We start from the raw sequence: 15,711 nt of genomic DNA on the forward strand, positions 1-15,711 counted from the left end.
ATAACACGAGAAATTGCAACTACTTTAAAAAAAAATATTCAAAAGAACAAATGTGATGAGATACAATTATGTTTACTGTCAATATAACCTTTGTGAGGTGTTCTATTTTCAGTTTGACTATTTCCTGTGGTCCATTCGGGAAAGTTAAGGTTGAATGCAGGTCTGATTTAGATCCATATAATGATAACTTAGGTATATCCAACTTGCTCCTTTCTTTAACCGCAGCAGTCAGACTTTGATTGTTTTAATTAACTGCTGATTTACTGTGTCTGTGTGTCTGTGTCGTGCATAGTTTTCCGTCCGAGTCCACCATTTCCTTTTAAAATAATTGTATCATTTCATTCTATAAAACCTATTCAATTGTGATACATTTTCAGTACAATCAAATAATATATATTATTTGATGTTCTGGCATCTCACCCGTCCTAGCAGATGAACAGACTAAGACAACTATTAAAAAAGGTATTTAAATGATAATAAATTCTAAATAAAATACTATGGCATGCTTTTATTGTTGAAACGATTCAAATAAACCACATTTGTACAAACACCAATAGTTTTAAGCTGTTGCAATAATTTAAAAACTTTTGTCCAGCAATTTGAATGTTCTTAAATGTCAGGGTGGCACAACTGTAAAGATGGGACTTTTATTATGAAATGAAAGTGCAAAACAGGATATTGCATCATCAAGAGGACCTCAACTGACCTTTATAGCAGAGTGAAAATGTTTTTATATCTCTTTTGAATATTGATAAAAACAGCTACTTTCAACTTATAGGTAGTGGTTCACTTTCCATGTCAGGGTGGAACAACCAATGTGAAACTAGAAACATGTTATTGTATCATAAATGTCTTTATTCTCTTTAAAATGTATATGTATGAAGTTGTTAGCAAGAACAAAAGCTAATGCTAGTGTCCTAGTAGATGCCTGTTTCATTTGAAAAAAGTTGCAAATGTCAGGTGGAGCAACCAGTAAATGGTGGAGCAACTGCAAAGAATGTCACTTTATGACGTTATATTTAAAGCTCTAACATATAAAAACAATTTCAAAAGTTTAACAGTGTCAAGTTAACGATTTCAAACTATTATGATATTAATGAATATTGTTTAACTATTAAGGATGCCACTGTCAAGTAAAGCAGAATCATCACAACACAGTGAGCAGACAACAGGTCCTGTATGGAGTGTGTGCAGAACGCTGCTACGACGAGGTAGAAGCTGCAACGACGAGGCAGAAGCTGCAACAGCCCGGGAGGAAGAGACTGTGATTCTATTCCAGTTATGTGCTAAACATGATTACTATGAAATATTTACTACTTTTACTTAAAAAGAGACTGTTGAAATAAAGATGCACATTTTCTGCATATTTCCTGTGATTACTGATAGTCAGGTGGCACAACTGATGCATGTCATGGTGGTGACCAGGTACAATATTAATTTAAAGCAATAAATAATAGGTTAAAGTGAATTTGTTTTTGCTTAATATGATGTGAAGAACTATTGTATTGAATGTATTCATTTGTCTATTTGTATTATTATGTTGAAATGTAAAATCAAATGTTAAATATACTAAATACCTGCCAAGAGAACGTAACTATGATAAATGATTGTATAAATATAAAACACAACCACAAAATACGACGTGTTAGACACAGTAGACACTCTAGGAGATACTTGTCTTGAATAAATATTAGGAAAATATATATATTTTTTATAAATATGTGGTTTGCGCTAACTGACATTTTTTTTGTGAAGTTATGAAAAACATTATGAAAAGTTGGTTCACAACCTAGACTTGTTCCAGACACAACAATATGCTTTACATCCATTTTGAAGATAATTTTAAAAATGACCTTTTTAGAAGCCTTATTTGTCAATGACCCTTAAATATATATATGTATGTATCAAGAATGCATTGTTTTTTTTGTGGGTTTTTTTACTTACACCATGTTGTAACTGGAAAGTTACAAAATTCCACTAACAGCCGACATCTCCAGTGGAATAATACCAACAAATACCTTGGTCATTATTATTTTTTATTTGTAATTATACCAACAATTACCTTAGTACACCATATATATATATATATTTTTCTGAACAATCAATAATGTTGCTCTGAAGTTAAGACCTGGGATGTAAGCCATTACTCAGTATGTGTAGCTTCCAGGATGTTCAGCTGGTTGTTACAGTAATTGCCATTTACAACTTCCTCCCTTCTCTGGTGGTTTATCTGTTCTTCCCATCCATTGCCTTTTAACCATCCCATACAACCCCCACCCTGTCCTCTTGTTCAGTTCCCTTCATATTCTTCATCTAATGGTCTTCCTCACCCCCTCCCCTCTCTCCCATCTCCATCTCACACCCAGACCTTTCCCTTCCCGCCACCATCGGCTCCATCTCGGCCGCCGCCGCAGCAGCCGGTGCCCAGGCCACGGTGTCGGGTGGCCGGCAGGTTCTTGTACACGGCCCGGCTGTACGGGATGAAGCACAGCCCCAGCTGCAGGTGTCGGGCTAGGCGGCAGTATGCGGCCAGCGCCAGCACCAGCAGAGGGGTGACCAAGAGGAAGCCCACCACCAGCAGAGCCACGCAGCCTCCGTCAGTCAGCAGCTCTGAGCAGTAGGGGGTCGTCCCGTTAGGGCGGACCTGGTGGGACGAGAGGAGAGAGACGGCGGTTGGAATGATATGGCGGCAGGCAGGACGCTGTAGAGGCAAGTTTGTTACGTAACCGCTGTGCCACTTGTGTCAACATTTACTAAACTTTTATTTGACAAGGGTAGTAATCCATTTCTCAGGAATTTTTCCACTCAAGAGTTGCACACATTCACACCTGGAAGTCGCCCAACAAAACCACAGTCTGGGGGTTAAAGGCCTTGCTCAAGGGCACCATCGATGATGATTATCTGAATTCTTTATGATCTTTTGTTTATCAATCCTTAGAGTAAAACCTTCCTTCAGATTTGAGGTCAAAGGTCAAGGGGCAGCTGCATAGCAACTTGGCCTGCAGATTTCAAAATTGGTTAGCGTTTTGGCACATACACTTGTGTTCTTATTTGGTTTCTTGAGTTATCTTTGCACACATGGAACACCAGTGATTTAAATGCTTTTGATAAGTGCACGGAAGAACAGATAAGGATGACCGTTGACGTGCTCTGTGTGGTATGTGTGTCTGAGGTTAGGACAGACACCAGCAGGTAGTCTGAGATCTCTCACATGCGCTGAATCACTCAATTTAATTTAGACAAAAATCAATCAATCAAACTTTTAGGAACTTGGTAGAAACTACTGCTGATCTGTGTCTAAATACACAGCATGTCAAAGCATGCACGCTTGTGGCTGAGCGGAACACCGGGGGAGTGGGAGAGGAGGTAAAAGGGCCAGGATTTCAGTGTGGGAGAGGAATGGAGAGACAGCGGGCCTGAATCATCCTTATCTCGCCATGAAAGATGAAGTGAAACATTCAAGTGCATGAGAAAAGTGCAGAGAGTAAATACATTTTGCAGAACTGAGCGGGCTCAGGGGGGGAGAAGAGTATTTATTATGGTAGAGGTTTGATTCAATAACTTTATTGGAGAAAGTTGAGCATACACTCTTAGTAGTTATATGATATAAGGGATCTTACACTGTTGCGAAAGCTTGAAAATGGTACTTTCCAGATCTTGGTACTTGCATACGTTTTACACAAATGTGCAGAAGTATTGTGATGCCATCCTGACGGATGTAGACTTACAGCTGGACAGAAAGAAATTCCAGCTGGAGTTGGAATGCAAAACATTAGGGAGGGAGGGAGGGAGGGAAGAGTAAGCAAATGAGCCTAAGAATGTGCTTATTTTTGCTCATGTGAAATATTGTGTTTGGTGTGTTTTTGGATGACTATTATAAACGGACTTCCCTCGAATAACTGGGAAATGTTCTCATTGTTGCCTGTTCTAAATACTTATCTCACCTGTCTTTGTCTACTTCTCTTCTCACCCCCTTTTTTTTCTCTTTTGATTCCTCCCCCTCTCTCCACTCCCAGGTCCTGGTTAATCCCTCTCTAAGCTGCTGTCACATGAGGCCTAATTGTGAGGGAGCAGGGGAACAGAATCCTGGTCTCTCCGGTCATTAAGGAGGTCGTCGGCCTGCAGAAATGCCATCAGTTTGCATTAAAGGTCTCTGAGCCGCGATGACATTTTGGGGTACAGGTTAATGCTTTTTGACTAATTGGTGGAGAATGTTGTTTTGTTTGAGTTACGTGTCTTCTTTTCTGTTTGTAGCTGTCTACATCACATTCTGTGCATTTTTATATATTTCGTCTGATCCCAAGAGACCTTAAATCCCCAGATGGCTAACAAACAGTCTTGTAAAGTTTTTTTTGGTTTTGATGCCTGGCTCCCTAGACTCCTGACCCCTCACCCCCTCCAGTTCTTACATCTCCTCAACATCTGAAAGAACCTCAGACTTATCAGATTATAAAACTTCTCATCGCTGGTGGAGCCAAACTCCACCCTAAGCCCCGGGCACCACTGTTTGGAACTTTTGGATCAAAGTTATGAGATTAGGACTTTTAGATGTTATATAAAAAGATAGATGTAGCCATGTCTTTATTCCTCTCGTCTTTTGTTTACGTGTAGCAAATGTCTGTAAACATTTATCCTCGCGAACACGCAAACACATTTTTTACTCTCGTACCAAAGGACGCTGCACCAGTTTTTAAAGGGTTTTGGATGTTGAGGTATATTACGTTCACTGCCGATCAAATGAAGGCTTGGAAATACAGATATATTATGTATCTGATAAATTACTGTATTTATGCAAAGAAGTTTGCACCAAATGTCTGATTGCTCTTCTTCAGTGAACTCTCTCTCAGAATAAATTGGAAGCAAAGACCTGAGATAGAAAATGTCCAATCAAGTGAACAAAACGAGTTCAGCACAACGCTCTCGAGTAAGCCCTTAGTCAGCGACATTGTGACTTCTCATTGGCCAGATGTAGATGAGAGCCTTGCAGAAAAAGAGCCTCCACACTCGCAGACAAATCAAAATCCTTCAACATGCATACATCTCACACATTCACTCCTCCACCCTCTCCCCTATCTCCCCGTGTCTTACTGTAGAGTGGCATAGGAAGCCAAACACGACCATGACGATGGCCGGCGTCAGGATGGTCCCGAACACCAGTCCAGCGAGGCAGGCGTTGATCGTGGCAATGATCAGGTTCTGAGCCGTCACCAGCACGGAGCAGGCCCAGCAGTCCAGGGACCCCCGCAGCTCCAGAGGCGCCTCGCTGCCCCCGCCGCCGCTCTCGGCTGCAGAATACGGAGGAGGTACAACGACACGCAAAGGTGTTTCTCTGCCTCCGCCCACAGCGGTGGTGGAGGCGAGTGAGTTGGAATGGTGGAGATACTGGTGGTGGTTGTTGTGGTGATGGTGGTGATGCGGCGGCAGTTCCTCGGACAGGTCCAAGGCCTGGTGGTGGGCCCCCTTCTCTAGAGTACCAGTCATACTCGTAGGGAACTAAACAAATTAAAAGTGTGAAGTGGAATTAGACATTTTATCAGAATCAAAGACGGAGACAGATTATGTGCCATTGCAGATGTTTTAAAACGGTTGGTCTGTTGGTGAACAGGTTTGGAGGCCATGTTTGCGGGAGACACTGGATGAGTACAGTAGTCAGAAGCCGTAGTTGCACAATACTTTTGTACCTAATCAAATTCCGCTCTCCAAAGGCTAACTTGCTCTGGGTTCACTGAGAGGTCGGAGGTTTTATCCGTCAGGAAGCGAGCCTTGTGTGATGCCGTGAGGTGATGATTATCAGAGAGCTGATTGGCCAAAAGGAAAGGAGCCATAATTGCTCCATGTAGTTTATGTAGTAGAGAGATGAAGGCTAACTGGCATCAAAGTCTGTTTGTGTACAGCCGTGTGCTCGTGCTTGTACATGTCGTCATGCCTGTGGGTTAAGCAGAGATGGGATAACAGACATGTGTCCAGATGCAACCACTGTTGGCATTCAATTAGAACAAAACTTTCAGTTTGATGCTGAAATAGTGCCTCCTCACTACATTCAATTAATGATGATTAACTGTAAAATGAGTACTGTAGGTGTTTTTTTTCCCTCCAAAGTATTGATATCAGCCTAAAATATTAGGCTGATATCAATACTATAGTGTTGAGACAAGTATGTCTTAGAAACACTTGATAATTAATTCACCAGTAATGGCACAACACTAGCTGTTTAATTTGCCTTTTGCTTTATAATTTAACATTTTCTGTTAAGGACTCGATGCCTTCGGAGTTTTCTTGTGATTTTTGTAATAACATTGTCTGTGACGTCATCATTAAACAGAGGTCCTCCATGTACGGTCTGCTTTGATCCAAGCTCCTCTCAGCATTAGGGATGGGTGTCGTTATTGGTTCTGCTTGTCGGTTCGGTTCCTTATCGATACTCTTATTGGTTCTTTTTGATTATAGTTATATTGTGAGGAAAAAGAATCAACATTGCTTTACTAGTCTTGTATGTATACAAATACTTTGGGTTGTTACTCATTTGGAACAGATTGCCGTTAGGTTTCGGGGGGGCATCGCTAGTTAACGTTCATTCTGCTTCATGACAGATTATATGTGGTACGCAGCTGTGTCTGCTAAAGGATATCCGCTCTCCTCAAAGGTCAGGACACTGGTGCCTCAGTTAGACAGGCTACCAGGTCAGCTGCCAAAAAACCACAGTAATGGAAAAATCCAAATAGTGATGACATCGTGAACCTGTCAGTTTTCCTTTTAAGCCAACACGCCGAATCGTTACTGTTAATATGAAGATATTTAGCTTTTAATGGGGCATGCATGCTGAATTGTAGTTGGTGGTAAATCTCATAGTAATTTGAGCTCAAGACGCAGTATTATTACTGCTAAAGTACCATATTGGCATACTTTTTTTGAACGTGTACAACACCAGGATGCTCTGATGTTGCAGAATCTGCTGCAGATGTGGAAGGACCAACAGAGGACTGTGCCCGGCGGCGTGTGATGGGTCATATTATAATCAAATAATATTATTGCATTATTTGTGTGAACAACAAAAGCTGCTGCTTTTTGGGTACACTGAAACAGCTGCCTCATGCAGCCCGACAATAGTGAAGCTAGCATGAGATATAACATCATGTCTCTGAGCAGAGACATGATGTTACCCGTGTCGGAGCATTCACTGGATAAATATGCACTTGAAGCTGAAATCGAACGGATGTAAGTAATTAAAAACCAAATTGTGCTTTCATTTCACACTCACTGATTATCAGAATTGATGGTGGAAGACAATATGTACAATGCAGTTCTGGTTTATTTTCCACGTCTGTTTCCTATTGTTGTTCCTATTGTTGTTTTAAGGTGAAGCTCTAGCAGGAACGTGTGTATGAGCTGACTCATTGTGCCCCTTACTGAAAATACATTCAGGCTCTCCACCCATTTTACTCGCTGTTCTTCTTATTGTTTGAGTAGCATGTCTTTTGAATAATGTTAAGGAATTCTAAATCTCGGAATATTGTTCACTGAACTCAACGTGGCTGCCACATCTTGTCATGTAGTCACCCAATACGTCTTTTTAATTTATTCAAAACTCTTCGTAGTGTGCATGCCATCATGTAGAACAGATCCTCAGCTAGTACTTGCAGTGTTATTATGCTTGGATGCTGAAGGGAGATTTTCTATTGTTCTATCATTCTATTGTCTGGAAACAAAGCAACTGCGATAATTAATCCCATGTCCCTCAGACCTCTTAGACGTGTTGCTTTATGTTCATCAGTAGTAACTGAGATCTTTTGGCTCACTCAGTTCAGAGTAATCAGTTGTAGGAAGATGTCTCCGCGGTTGAATGATGATGATGAGATTTTGAATATGTGTGAGTGATGCGGCTGCACTTGTACTCACATTGTGCTGTGGGGCCCGGTACACGTCTTGCTGTTCGTTCTCCAGATTGTTGCCGCTTTTCTCACTTCTTCTCAAGAACACTTCTGTCCAATCAGTCCCCGACACACATTCACCCCTTACGCTTCAACAAAGTCCTTTTTTAATTGTCTCTTTTTTCCCTTCAACTCTCAACGTTTTCTCTTCTTAACCTTCCTTAAAGTTGAAAGAGCGTGCGTTTCTGGAGGTTTCCTCCTAAAGCCTTATCTATTTAGCGGTGGTATGTTGGTATGTTGGCTTCCTGCTGCTTCTTCTCTCCACTATCCAGAGTTGTCAGTGGAACTGATTATGACCCAGAGTCTCTGTTTCTTTTCCACATGCAGCATTAAATGCCTATGCCGCTGTGATGTAGTAGTAACACAGAAACGCCTCCTTCCTCAATGGCTGTAAACTAATTCAACTCACAGTTGCTGTGGTCTTTGTTTTAAGTATGAAGTTTTGTCTGTCCGCCCTCCTCTCTGTACCTCCCCATCTGACCGAGTCCACAGTGCTGTCTCTCCTTCCCTCCCTCCTCTTGCACTCCCTGCATCCATCCCACTTTCTCTCCACCCACAAGGCTTATCAGACCCCTGACTTTCTCCAACGACTCCTCTCAGCACATGCATCCCCCCCCCTCACGTATCCGGGACATGTTACACCCCCCCTTTGCCCTGCCTCTGTTGCAGTGGGGGCTGGGTGTTGCGTGTTGGGGGTCAGAGCGAGGCGGTTTGCCTGATAAGTTGAGATTTAGGAGAGCAGAAAATGAGGGGGAAGGGGAGCAGAGACAGACTTTAGTTAAGAGTAGTAGGGAAGAGTTGCCATGGTGCTGAACACTTTATTTATGTTATGTTTGGTTGTAAAAGAATCCAACGGTGTTGCTTCAGTGTTGGAAAAAAAATAGAACGGTATTATTGCATGACATGTGTTGATTCTGTGAATGTTTCATCAGACTTTTACTGCTTTAAATGCAGATAGCCTTGAATTATCTTTTATGATTTGGATTTTGTCTACACTAAAGGAACATTTAGTTTTTAATATTGATATGGGATTTATTTTTCTCTAGGCTGCATTTGACTTTATGGACATCCCGGGGTGTTTCGAATGATCAAAACCGGGCTTACTTATCCCATTTTGGGGTGCGTGCGTACGTGTGCGTTGAACTGAAAGGGCCTCACTTCATGACATATAAAGAAGTGGAAACAGTAGTTCTTGAAGGACATTGTCTCTGAACGCTAAGTCACCATGCTGCTCTAAAACATCCTGTTGTAAGGACTTGACAAGGCTAAACCTTTGAAGCATAAACTAACAACATCCATGTAGCTTTAGTCGAATAACACTGTAAAAACAGATTAGGTTAATGTCTCGCTGAAGTTGTCGGAAACCTCTTATGTGGTGGTTTGGAAGCATAGTCTGGGGAGGCTAAGCAATAATTTGTACTTTTTGAGGTTTAGATGGTGATTTATTATAGGAGAGGTCAAACTTCGGGTATGCAGTAGTTGCATGATGTAAAGATAGGAGCCATGCAGCAGACGTCGGTCTGCACTGTTTACAAATGTATGATGAAATATACTATCGGGAGATGCTTTAAGATTAAAGCTTGGATTCTCTGGGATACAGAATTAGAAACGGAGGATGAAGTATAAACTACAAAGGTATCGAGGAAGCCGGTAATCATGATAAAAGATCAGAGCTCAAGCTAAATAATTAGTGTCGTCTGATCCTGATATTCTACCCTGTGAGATTACAATGTTTGTTTACCAGTCCGCTGGTCCCCACGCTGTGCTTTTCCCCTCCGTGTGGGTGTCTGTGGAATTTGTTTATTCATGCTCCTGCAACAAAACATGAGTCTGAAATAGCAGGATTGTACAGGCAGCATGATGGTTTTAGAGTAAAGGTGAGGAACCCATTGACATTAGTTTATGGACTCGTCTTTCAGTAGATCATTTTTTTATCATTTCATTGTTGGCATTGCAGTGTTTATTTGGTGTTGCCACTGCTGTTAGAGGAGTTCACATGAACCCTTTGGGGAACTTTTCATTACAGATGAAATAGTTAATACATAATCTTTCCTGTCAAGCTCAACAAAAGCTGCATAAAAGAACTTCAAACGTTTGTCTATCATCAGCGTGTGGTGTTGATTGGACCGCTAAAATATGTTGTCGTTTGCGGAGGGAAGAGCATTCATCCTCTCATCATCACCTGACTGCAGAGGGGTGGACAAAAGGACGGACGGAGGTGGTTTTCCTGTGTTGTTTGAAGCAGGATTTCCTTCAGTCTGTCAAGTAATGCTCTGTCCCTCTGCCTGCCCTGTGGCCCCTAACTTGACCTGAGGACACAGTGACCTGCCAATGCTTTGTCACACCGTCTGGGAACACCGAGTATTGTTCCGTCACGTTCCGTACCGGATGTCAAGGCAGATCTTAGAAAACACACAAGAAAAAAACCTCTTGATTCTCTTCTTTAGTGCAAGTTAGAAGTTAGTTTATATCTAGAGCAACCAAAATCATGTTTTAAGTATTGAATTAATTAGCGTACGCTTTTTACTTACACATTTCAAGACAACGGCAATCCTATCTTAAAGTTTTACGGCAATATTCTTTACCAGTCCCTACTGGTGTGGCTGTTTTGATGTGTAGTTACTGTACTTACCTTTCATTCAGGCATATTTTTATGCAAATTTACAGGATTATCCATTTACGTAAATCCAGACACAGATTTGTGTTTTATAGTGTAAAGAGGACATCTAAGTGGTGAAGTTTCTTTCTCTGACTTTTCTGCACTTTATTAACAGATTCTGCAACATGGCATAAAAACACATTCCCTCATACAATTCCGGTACAGTATATGGGAGGGAGATGGAGGTTTTGTGTGTCGTGTTAGGCAACGTAGTTTACACATTACTAGTTTACGTTACTGAAAAGAATACATCGGTGCTCTGCTTTTAAAGGTGTTGTTTGACTCCCTAATGAATTATCAATGAGGAAACCAAAGTCCAAGCAGTCTTGTTACTGCTGCCTGCTATTTCCTGCTCTACAATCTCCTTCCTTGGTTTACCCTGGATCCTGATGTCTAAATGGAAACTTTTATATGGACTTCAGCCTTCTATTTTTTCACACGCATTGCTAACAATAGGAAGCTCAAGTTTGGGACGCAAATGACAAAGCTGTGACAAATGTTTGGCACAGCGAAGGGATACGACTTGTTATTGCTGGAGTGGAGTTTTAAGATGGGCTTCCGAAGCTGAGAGGGGATGTGTAGTAAAACAAATAATTACTCCTTTTGGAATGTACAGAGAATGCAGAAATTGACAGTTGACACTTTGAAGTTCAAGTGTTAAGCCTTTAATGTAGTCTATTTCACTCCATAACAATTTTGTCACTATTTTAAGGTAAAGCTAGGAGTTGGAAGTATTTCAGACAAGAGTGAAAATATGATATGAGGGTTAGGGTTCTAATAGGGGTGGACGATATGGCAATACAGTGAGACAAATAAGTTCATCAACTGTCAAAGATTTTGCCATACTGTGGCAAGCTGTCCTTGTAATGTCTCCTGGTTTTTCATTTATGTTTTATGCCAATATAGAATGTTCGCATCATGTTTGCTTGAATCCGATGGGGTACTTTGATGTGTCAGGTAATTTCAGTGGTATAGCCCAAACCAGATGTTTCTATTTGGGTAGTTTATCCATACACAATTTACATTTTTTTTCAGAACAACATTATCACAATACATAATATTGTGATAGACAATTGCATATTAAGATAGCGCATTGTATGCATATTGCGCACCCCTAGGTCCTAAACGCTATCGGATGAGGGCAGTTAGACTTTTGTTTTGCTCTGGATTTATGGTGTGATGACAGAAAAGTTGAATTAAGTCTAATTGTGATGCTGTGTGCTGCTTTTTGAGTATGATCAAATTATCTGTTGACCATGGTATATGCAGGAATTTTATAATTTAATTCAAGAACTTTAAATACCCTTTTGTGGACCCATTAATATATACTAGACCCCATGTCACTTCAAATTCTGATCAGTTACATCAGTGACACAAATGTAACTGATCATACTTGAGTATGATCAAATTATCTGTTGACCATGGTATATGCAGGAATTTTATAATTTAATTCAAGAACTTTAAATACCCTTTTGTGGACCCATTAATATATACTAGACCCCATGTCACTTCAAATTCTGATCAGTTACATCAGTGACACAAATAAACTTACATTTACTATATATTTATTATGAGATGGCACTACAAATAGTTTGCTCCTTTGGTCAACATATCAATGAAACATAACACAGATTGGTGGAATAAAGTACTAGACGATGATTTGAGTGACTAACCCAATGCTAGCTTTATTAAGAGTATGGATACATTCTTTGTTATTGAATTTGTATGTATGTTATGGCACAATTGAAGGGATTTGAGGTCAAGAATTTCACGACATGTACTTGTATGACAAGTATTTGACCAATATAATGTGATGAGCTTAAAGGGGGTGATCTTACGTAGAAGCGCCTGCTTAACAAACAGTCATAGTACAGTATAGCATGTCGAAAAAAGTCATAGTATAAGTCATAGTATAGCATGTCGAAAAAAGTCATAGTATAGCATGTCGAAATAAGTCATAGTATAGCATGTCGAAAAAAGTCATAGTATAGCATGTCGAATGAAGTCATAGTCATGCTATACTATGACTTATTTCGACATGCTATACTATGACTTCATTCGACATGCTATACTATGACTTCTTTCGACATGCTATACTATGACTTTTTTCGACATGCTATACTATGACTTTTTTTGACATGCTATACTATGACTTTTTTCGACATGCTATACTATGACTTTTTTCGACATGCTATACTATGACTTTATTCGACATGCTATACTATGACTTATTTCGACATGCTATACTATGACTTTATTCGACATGCTATACTATGACTTATTTCGACATGCTATACTATGACTTTATTCGACATGCTATACTATGACTTTTTTCGACATGCTATACTATGACTTTTTTCGACATGCTATACTATGACTTATACTATGACTTATTTCGACATGCTATACTATGACTTATTTCGACATGCTATACTATGACTTTAGTCGACATGCTATACTATGACTTTATTCGACATGCTATACTATGACTTTATTCGACATGCTATACTATGACTTTTTTCGACATGCTATACTATGACTTTTTTCGACATGCTATACTATGACTTATACTATGACTTATTTCGACATGCTATACTATGACTTATTTCGACATGCTATACTATGACTTTATTCGACATGCTATACTATGACTTTATTCGACATGCTATACTATGACTTTTTTCGACATGCTATACTATGACTTATACTATGACTTATTTCGACATGCTATACTATGACTTATTTCGAAATGCTTTACTATGACTTTATTCGACATGCTATACTATGACTTTATTCGACATGCTATACTATGACTTTTTTCGACATGCTATACTATGACTTTATTCGACATGCTATACTATGACTTTTTTCGACATGCTATACTATGACTTATACTATGACTTATTTCGACATGCTATACTATGACTTATTTCGAAATGCTTTACTATGACTTTATTCGACATGCTATACTATGACTATTCGACATGCTATACTATGACTTTTTTCGACATGCTATACTATGACTTTATTCGACATGCTATACTATGACTATTCGACATGCTATACTATGACTATTCGACATGCTATACTATGACTTATTTCGACATGCTATACTATGACTTTATTCGACATGCTATACTATGACTTTATTCGACATGCTATACTATGACTTTTTTCGACATGCTATACTATGACTTATACTATGACTTATTTCGACATGCTATACTATGACTTATTTCGAAATGCTTTACTATGACTTTATTCGACATGCTATACTATGACTATTCGACATGCTATACTATGACTTTTTTCGACATGCTATACTATGACTTTATTCGACATGCTATACTATGACTATTCGACATGCTATACTATGACTATTCGACATGCTATACTATGACTTATTTCGACATGCTATACTATGACTTTATTCGACATGCTATACTATGACTTTATTCGACATGCTATACTATGACTTTTTTCGACATGCTATACTATGACTTATACTATGACTTATTTCGACATGCTATACTATGACTTATTTCGAAATGCTTTACTATGACTTTATTCGACATGCTATACCAGGGGTGGCCAACCAGTCAGAGACCAAGAGCCACATTTTTTACTGTGTTACCGCAAAGAGCCACATCATACACATGGGCACACATGAACATCACCCTATCCCTTCCTCACACACACACATACCTTTGCTCAGCCAGATTTATTGTAAATGTCACACACCAACATGATAATGACAGAAATGGACTCCTAAGACCACAGGCCAGTCATTTTCAACAATGAACATTGTGTACACTGTCTCACACAGACAAACTCTCAGTTCAACCAAGTCCACAAACAAAAATATAATAATTTACAATAGTGTTTTTCTTTTACTATGCATGTTACTTAGTGGGACTTCTGGCATTCCTTGCCTTGAACAATCCTCTTCAAATCTGGCTTGTATTCCGTTGTTGCCACTCGAAGCAATTCTTTCACATGGGTGTCAGTCAGAACAGATCGATGCTTTGATTTCACGTGTTTCAGGGTAGAAAACACAGACTCGCAGACGTATGTTGACCCAAACATTGACAGTATCTTAAGTGCAGCCCGTTTGACATTGGGGTATTTTTTCATTGGCACACTTTTCCAGAACTCAATGGTCCCTTCCCTTAAAGCAGGTTTGAGTTGGTCCTCCTCACAAAGATCGATCATCTCCAACTCAGCCGCATCCTCATCTGTGACTAGCGGGGCTTTCAAACAGTCCGTCTCTGCGTTAAATGGGTCGACGAGGAACGTAATCTGTGGCCGCACATGCGCGTTTGACGAAAATACCGTATTTAACTCAAGCGAAGCGAACACGCACATTAAAAAAACACAAATACAAACTTCGATATGAACGTAAGAGCCGCATGAAACCGGGCAAAGAGCCGCATGCGGCTCGGGAGCCGCGGGTTGGCCACCCCTGTGCTATACTATGACTTTATTCGACATGCTATACTATGACTTTTTTCGACATGCTATACTATGACTTTATTCGACATGCTATACTATGACTTTTTTCGACATGCTATACTATGACTTATTTCGAAATGCTTTACTATGACTTTATTCGACATGCTATACTATGACTTTATTCGACATGCTATACTATGACTATTCGACATGCTATACTATGACTTTTTTCGACATGCTATACTATGACTTTATTCGACATGCTATACTATGACTATTCGACATGCTATACTATGACTTATTTCGACATGCTATACTATGACTTATTTCGACATGCTATACTATGACTTATTTCGAAATGCTTTACTATGACTTATTTCGACATGCTATACTATGACTTTATTCGACATGCTATACTATGACTTTATTCGACATGCTATACTATGACTTATTTCGAAATGCTTTACTATGACTTTATTCGACATGCTATACTATGACTTTATTCGACATGCTATACTATGACTATTCGACATGCTATACTATGACTTTTTTCGACATGCTATACTATGACTTTATTCGACATGCTATACTATGACTATTCGACATGCTATACTATGACTTATTTCGACATGCTATACTATGACTTATTTCGACATGCTATACTATGACTTT

The 15,711-nt window shown here is 39.6% G+C and overlaps 1 protein-coding gene across 1 annotated transcript; it reads right to left on the minus strand.

Annotated features, from left to right (window-relative positions):
• Positions 1 to 2,046: 2,046 nt before the first annotated feature.
• tmem88b (transmembrane protein 88 b) lies at positions 2,047 to 8,378 on the minus strand. Its single transcript, XM_079185304.1, has 3 exons — positions 7,897 to 8,378; positions 5,089 to 5,493; positions 2,047 to 2,644 (listed from the first exon to the last, which is right to left on the minus strand). The coding sequence occupies exons 2-3, from the start codon at positions 5,479 to 5,481 to the stop codon at positions 2,357 to 2,359; spliced, it is 681 nt and encodes a 226-aa protein (XP_079041430.1). The 5' UTR covers positions 5,482 to 5,493; positions 7,897 to 8,378; the 3' UTR covers positions 2,047 to 2,356.
• Between the last annotated feature and the right edge of the window lie 7,333 nt (positions 8,379 to 15,711).

This window comes from Pholis gunnellus (genome assembly GCF_910591455.1).
Source record: "Pholis gunnellus genome assembly, chromosome: 23".
NCBI classification, from domain to species: Eukaryota; Metazoa; Chordata; class Actinopteri; order Perciformes; family Pholidae; genus Pholis; species Pholis gunnellus.

Coding starts and splice junctions, on each gene's coding strand:
- tmem88b (XM_079185304.1), bottom strand. CDS start 5,481: ATGACTGGTACTCTAGAGAAGGGGGCCCACCACCAGGCCTTGGACCTG. Junction 2,645..5,088: donor GCTTCCTATGCCACTCTACA/GTAAGACACGGG, acceptor TCGTCCCACCAG/GTCCGCCCTAACGGGACGAC.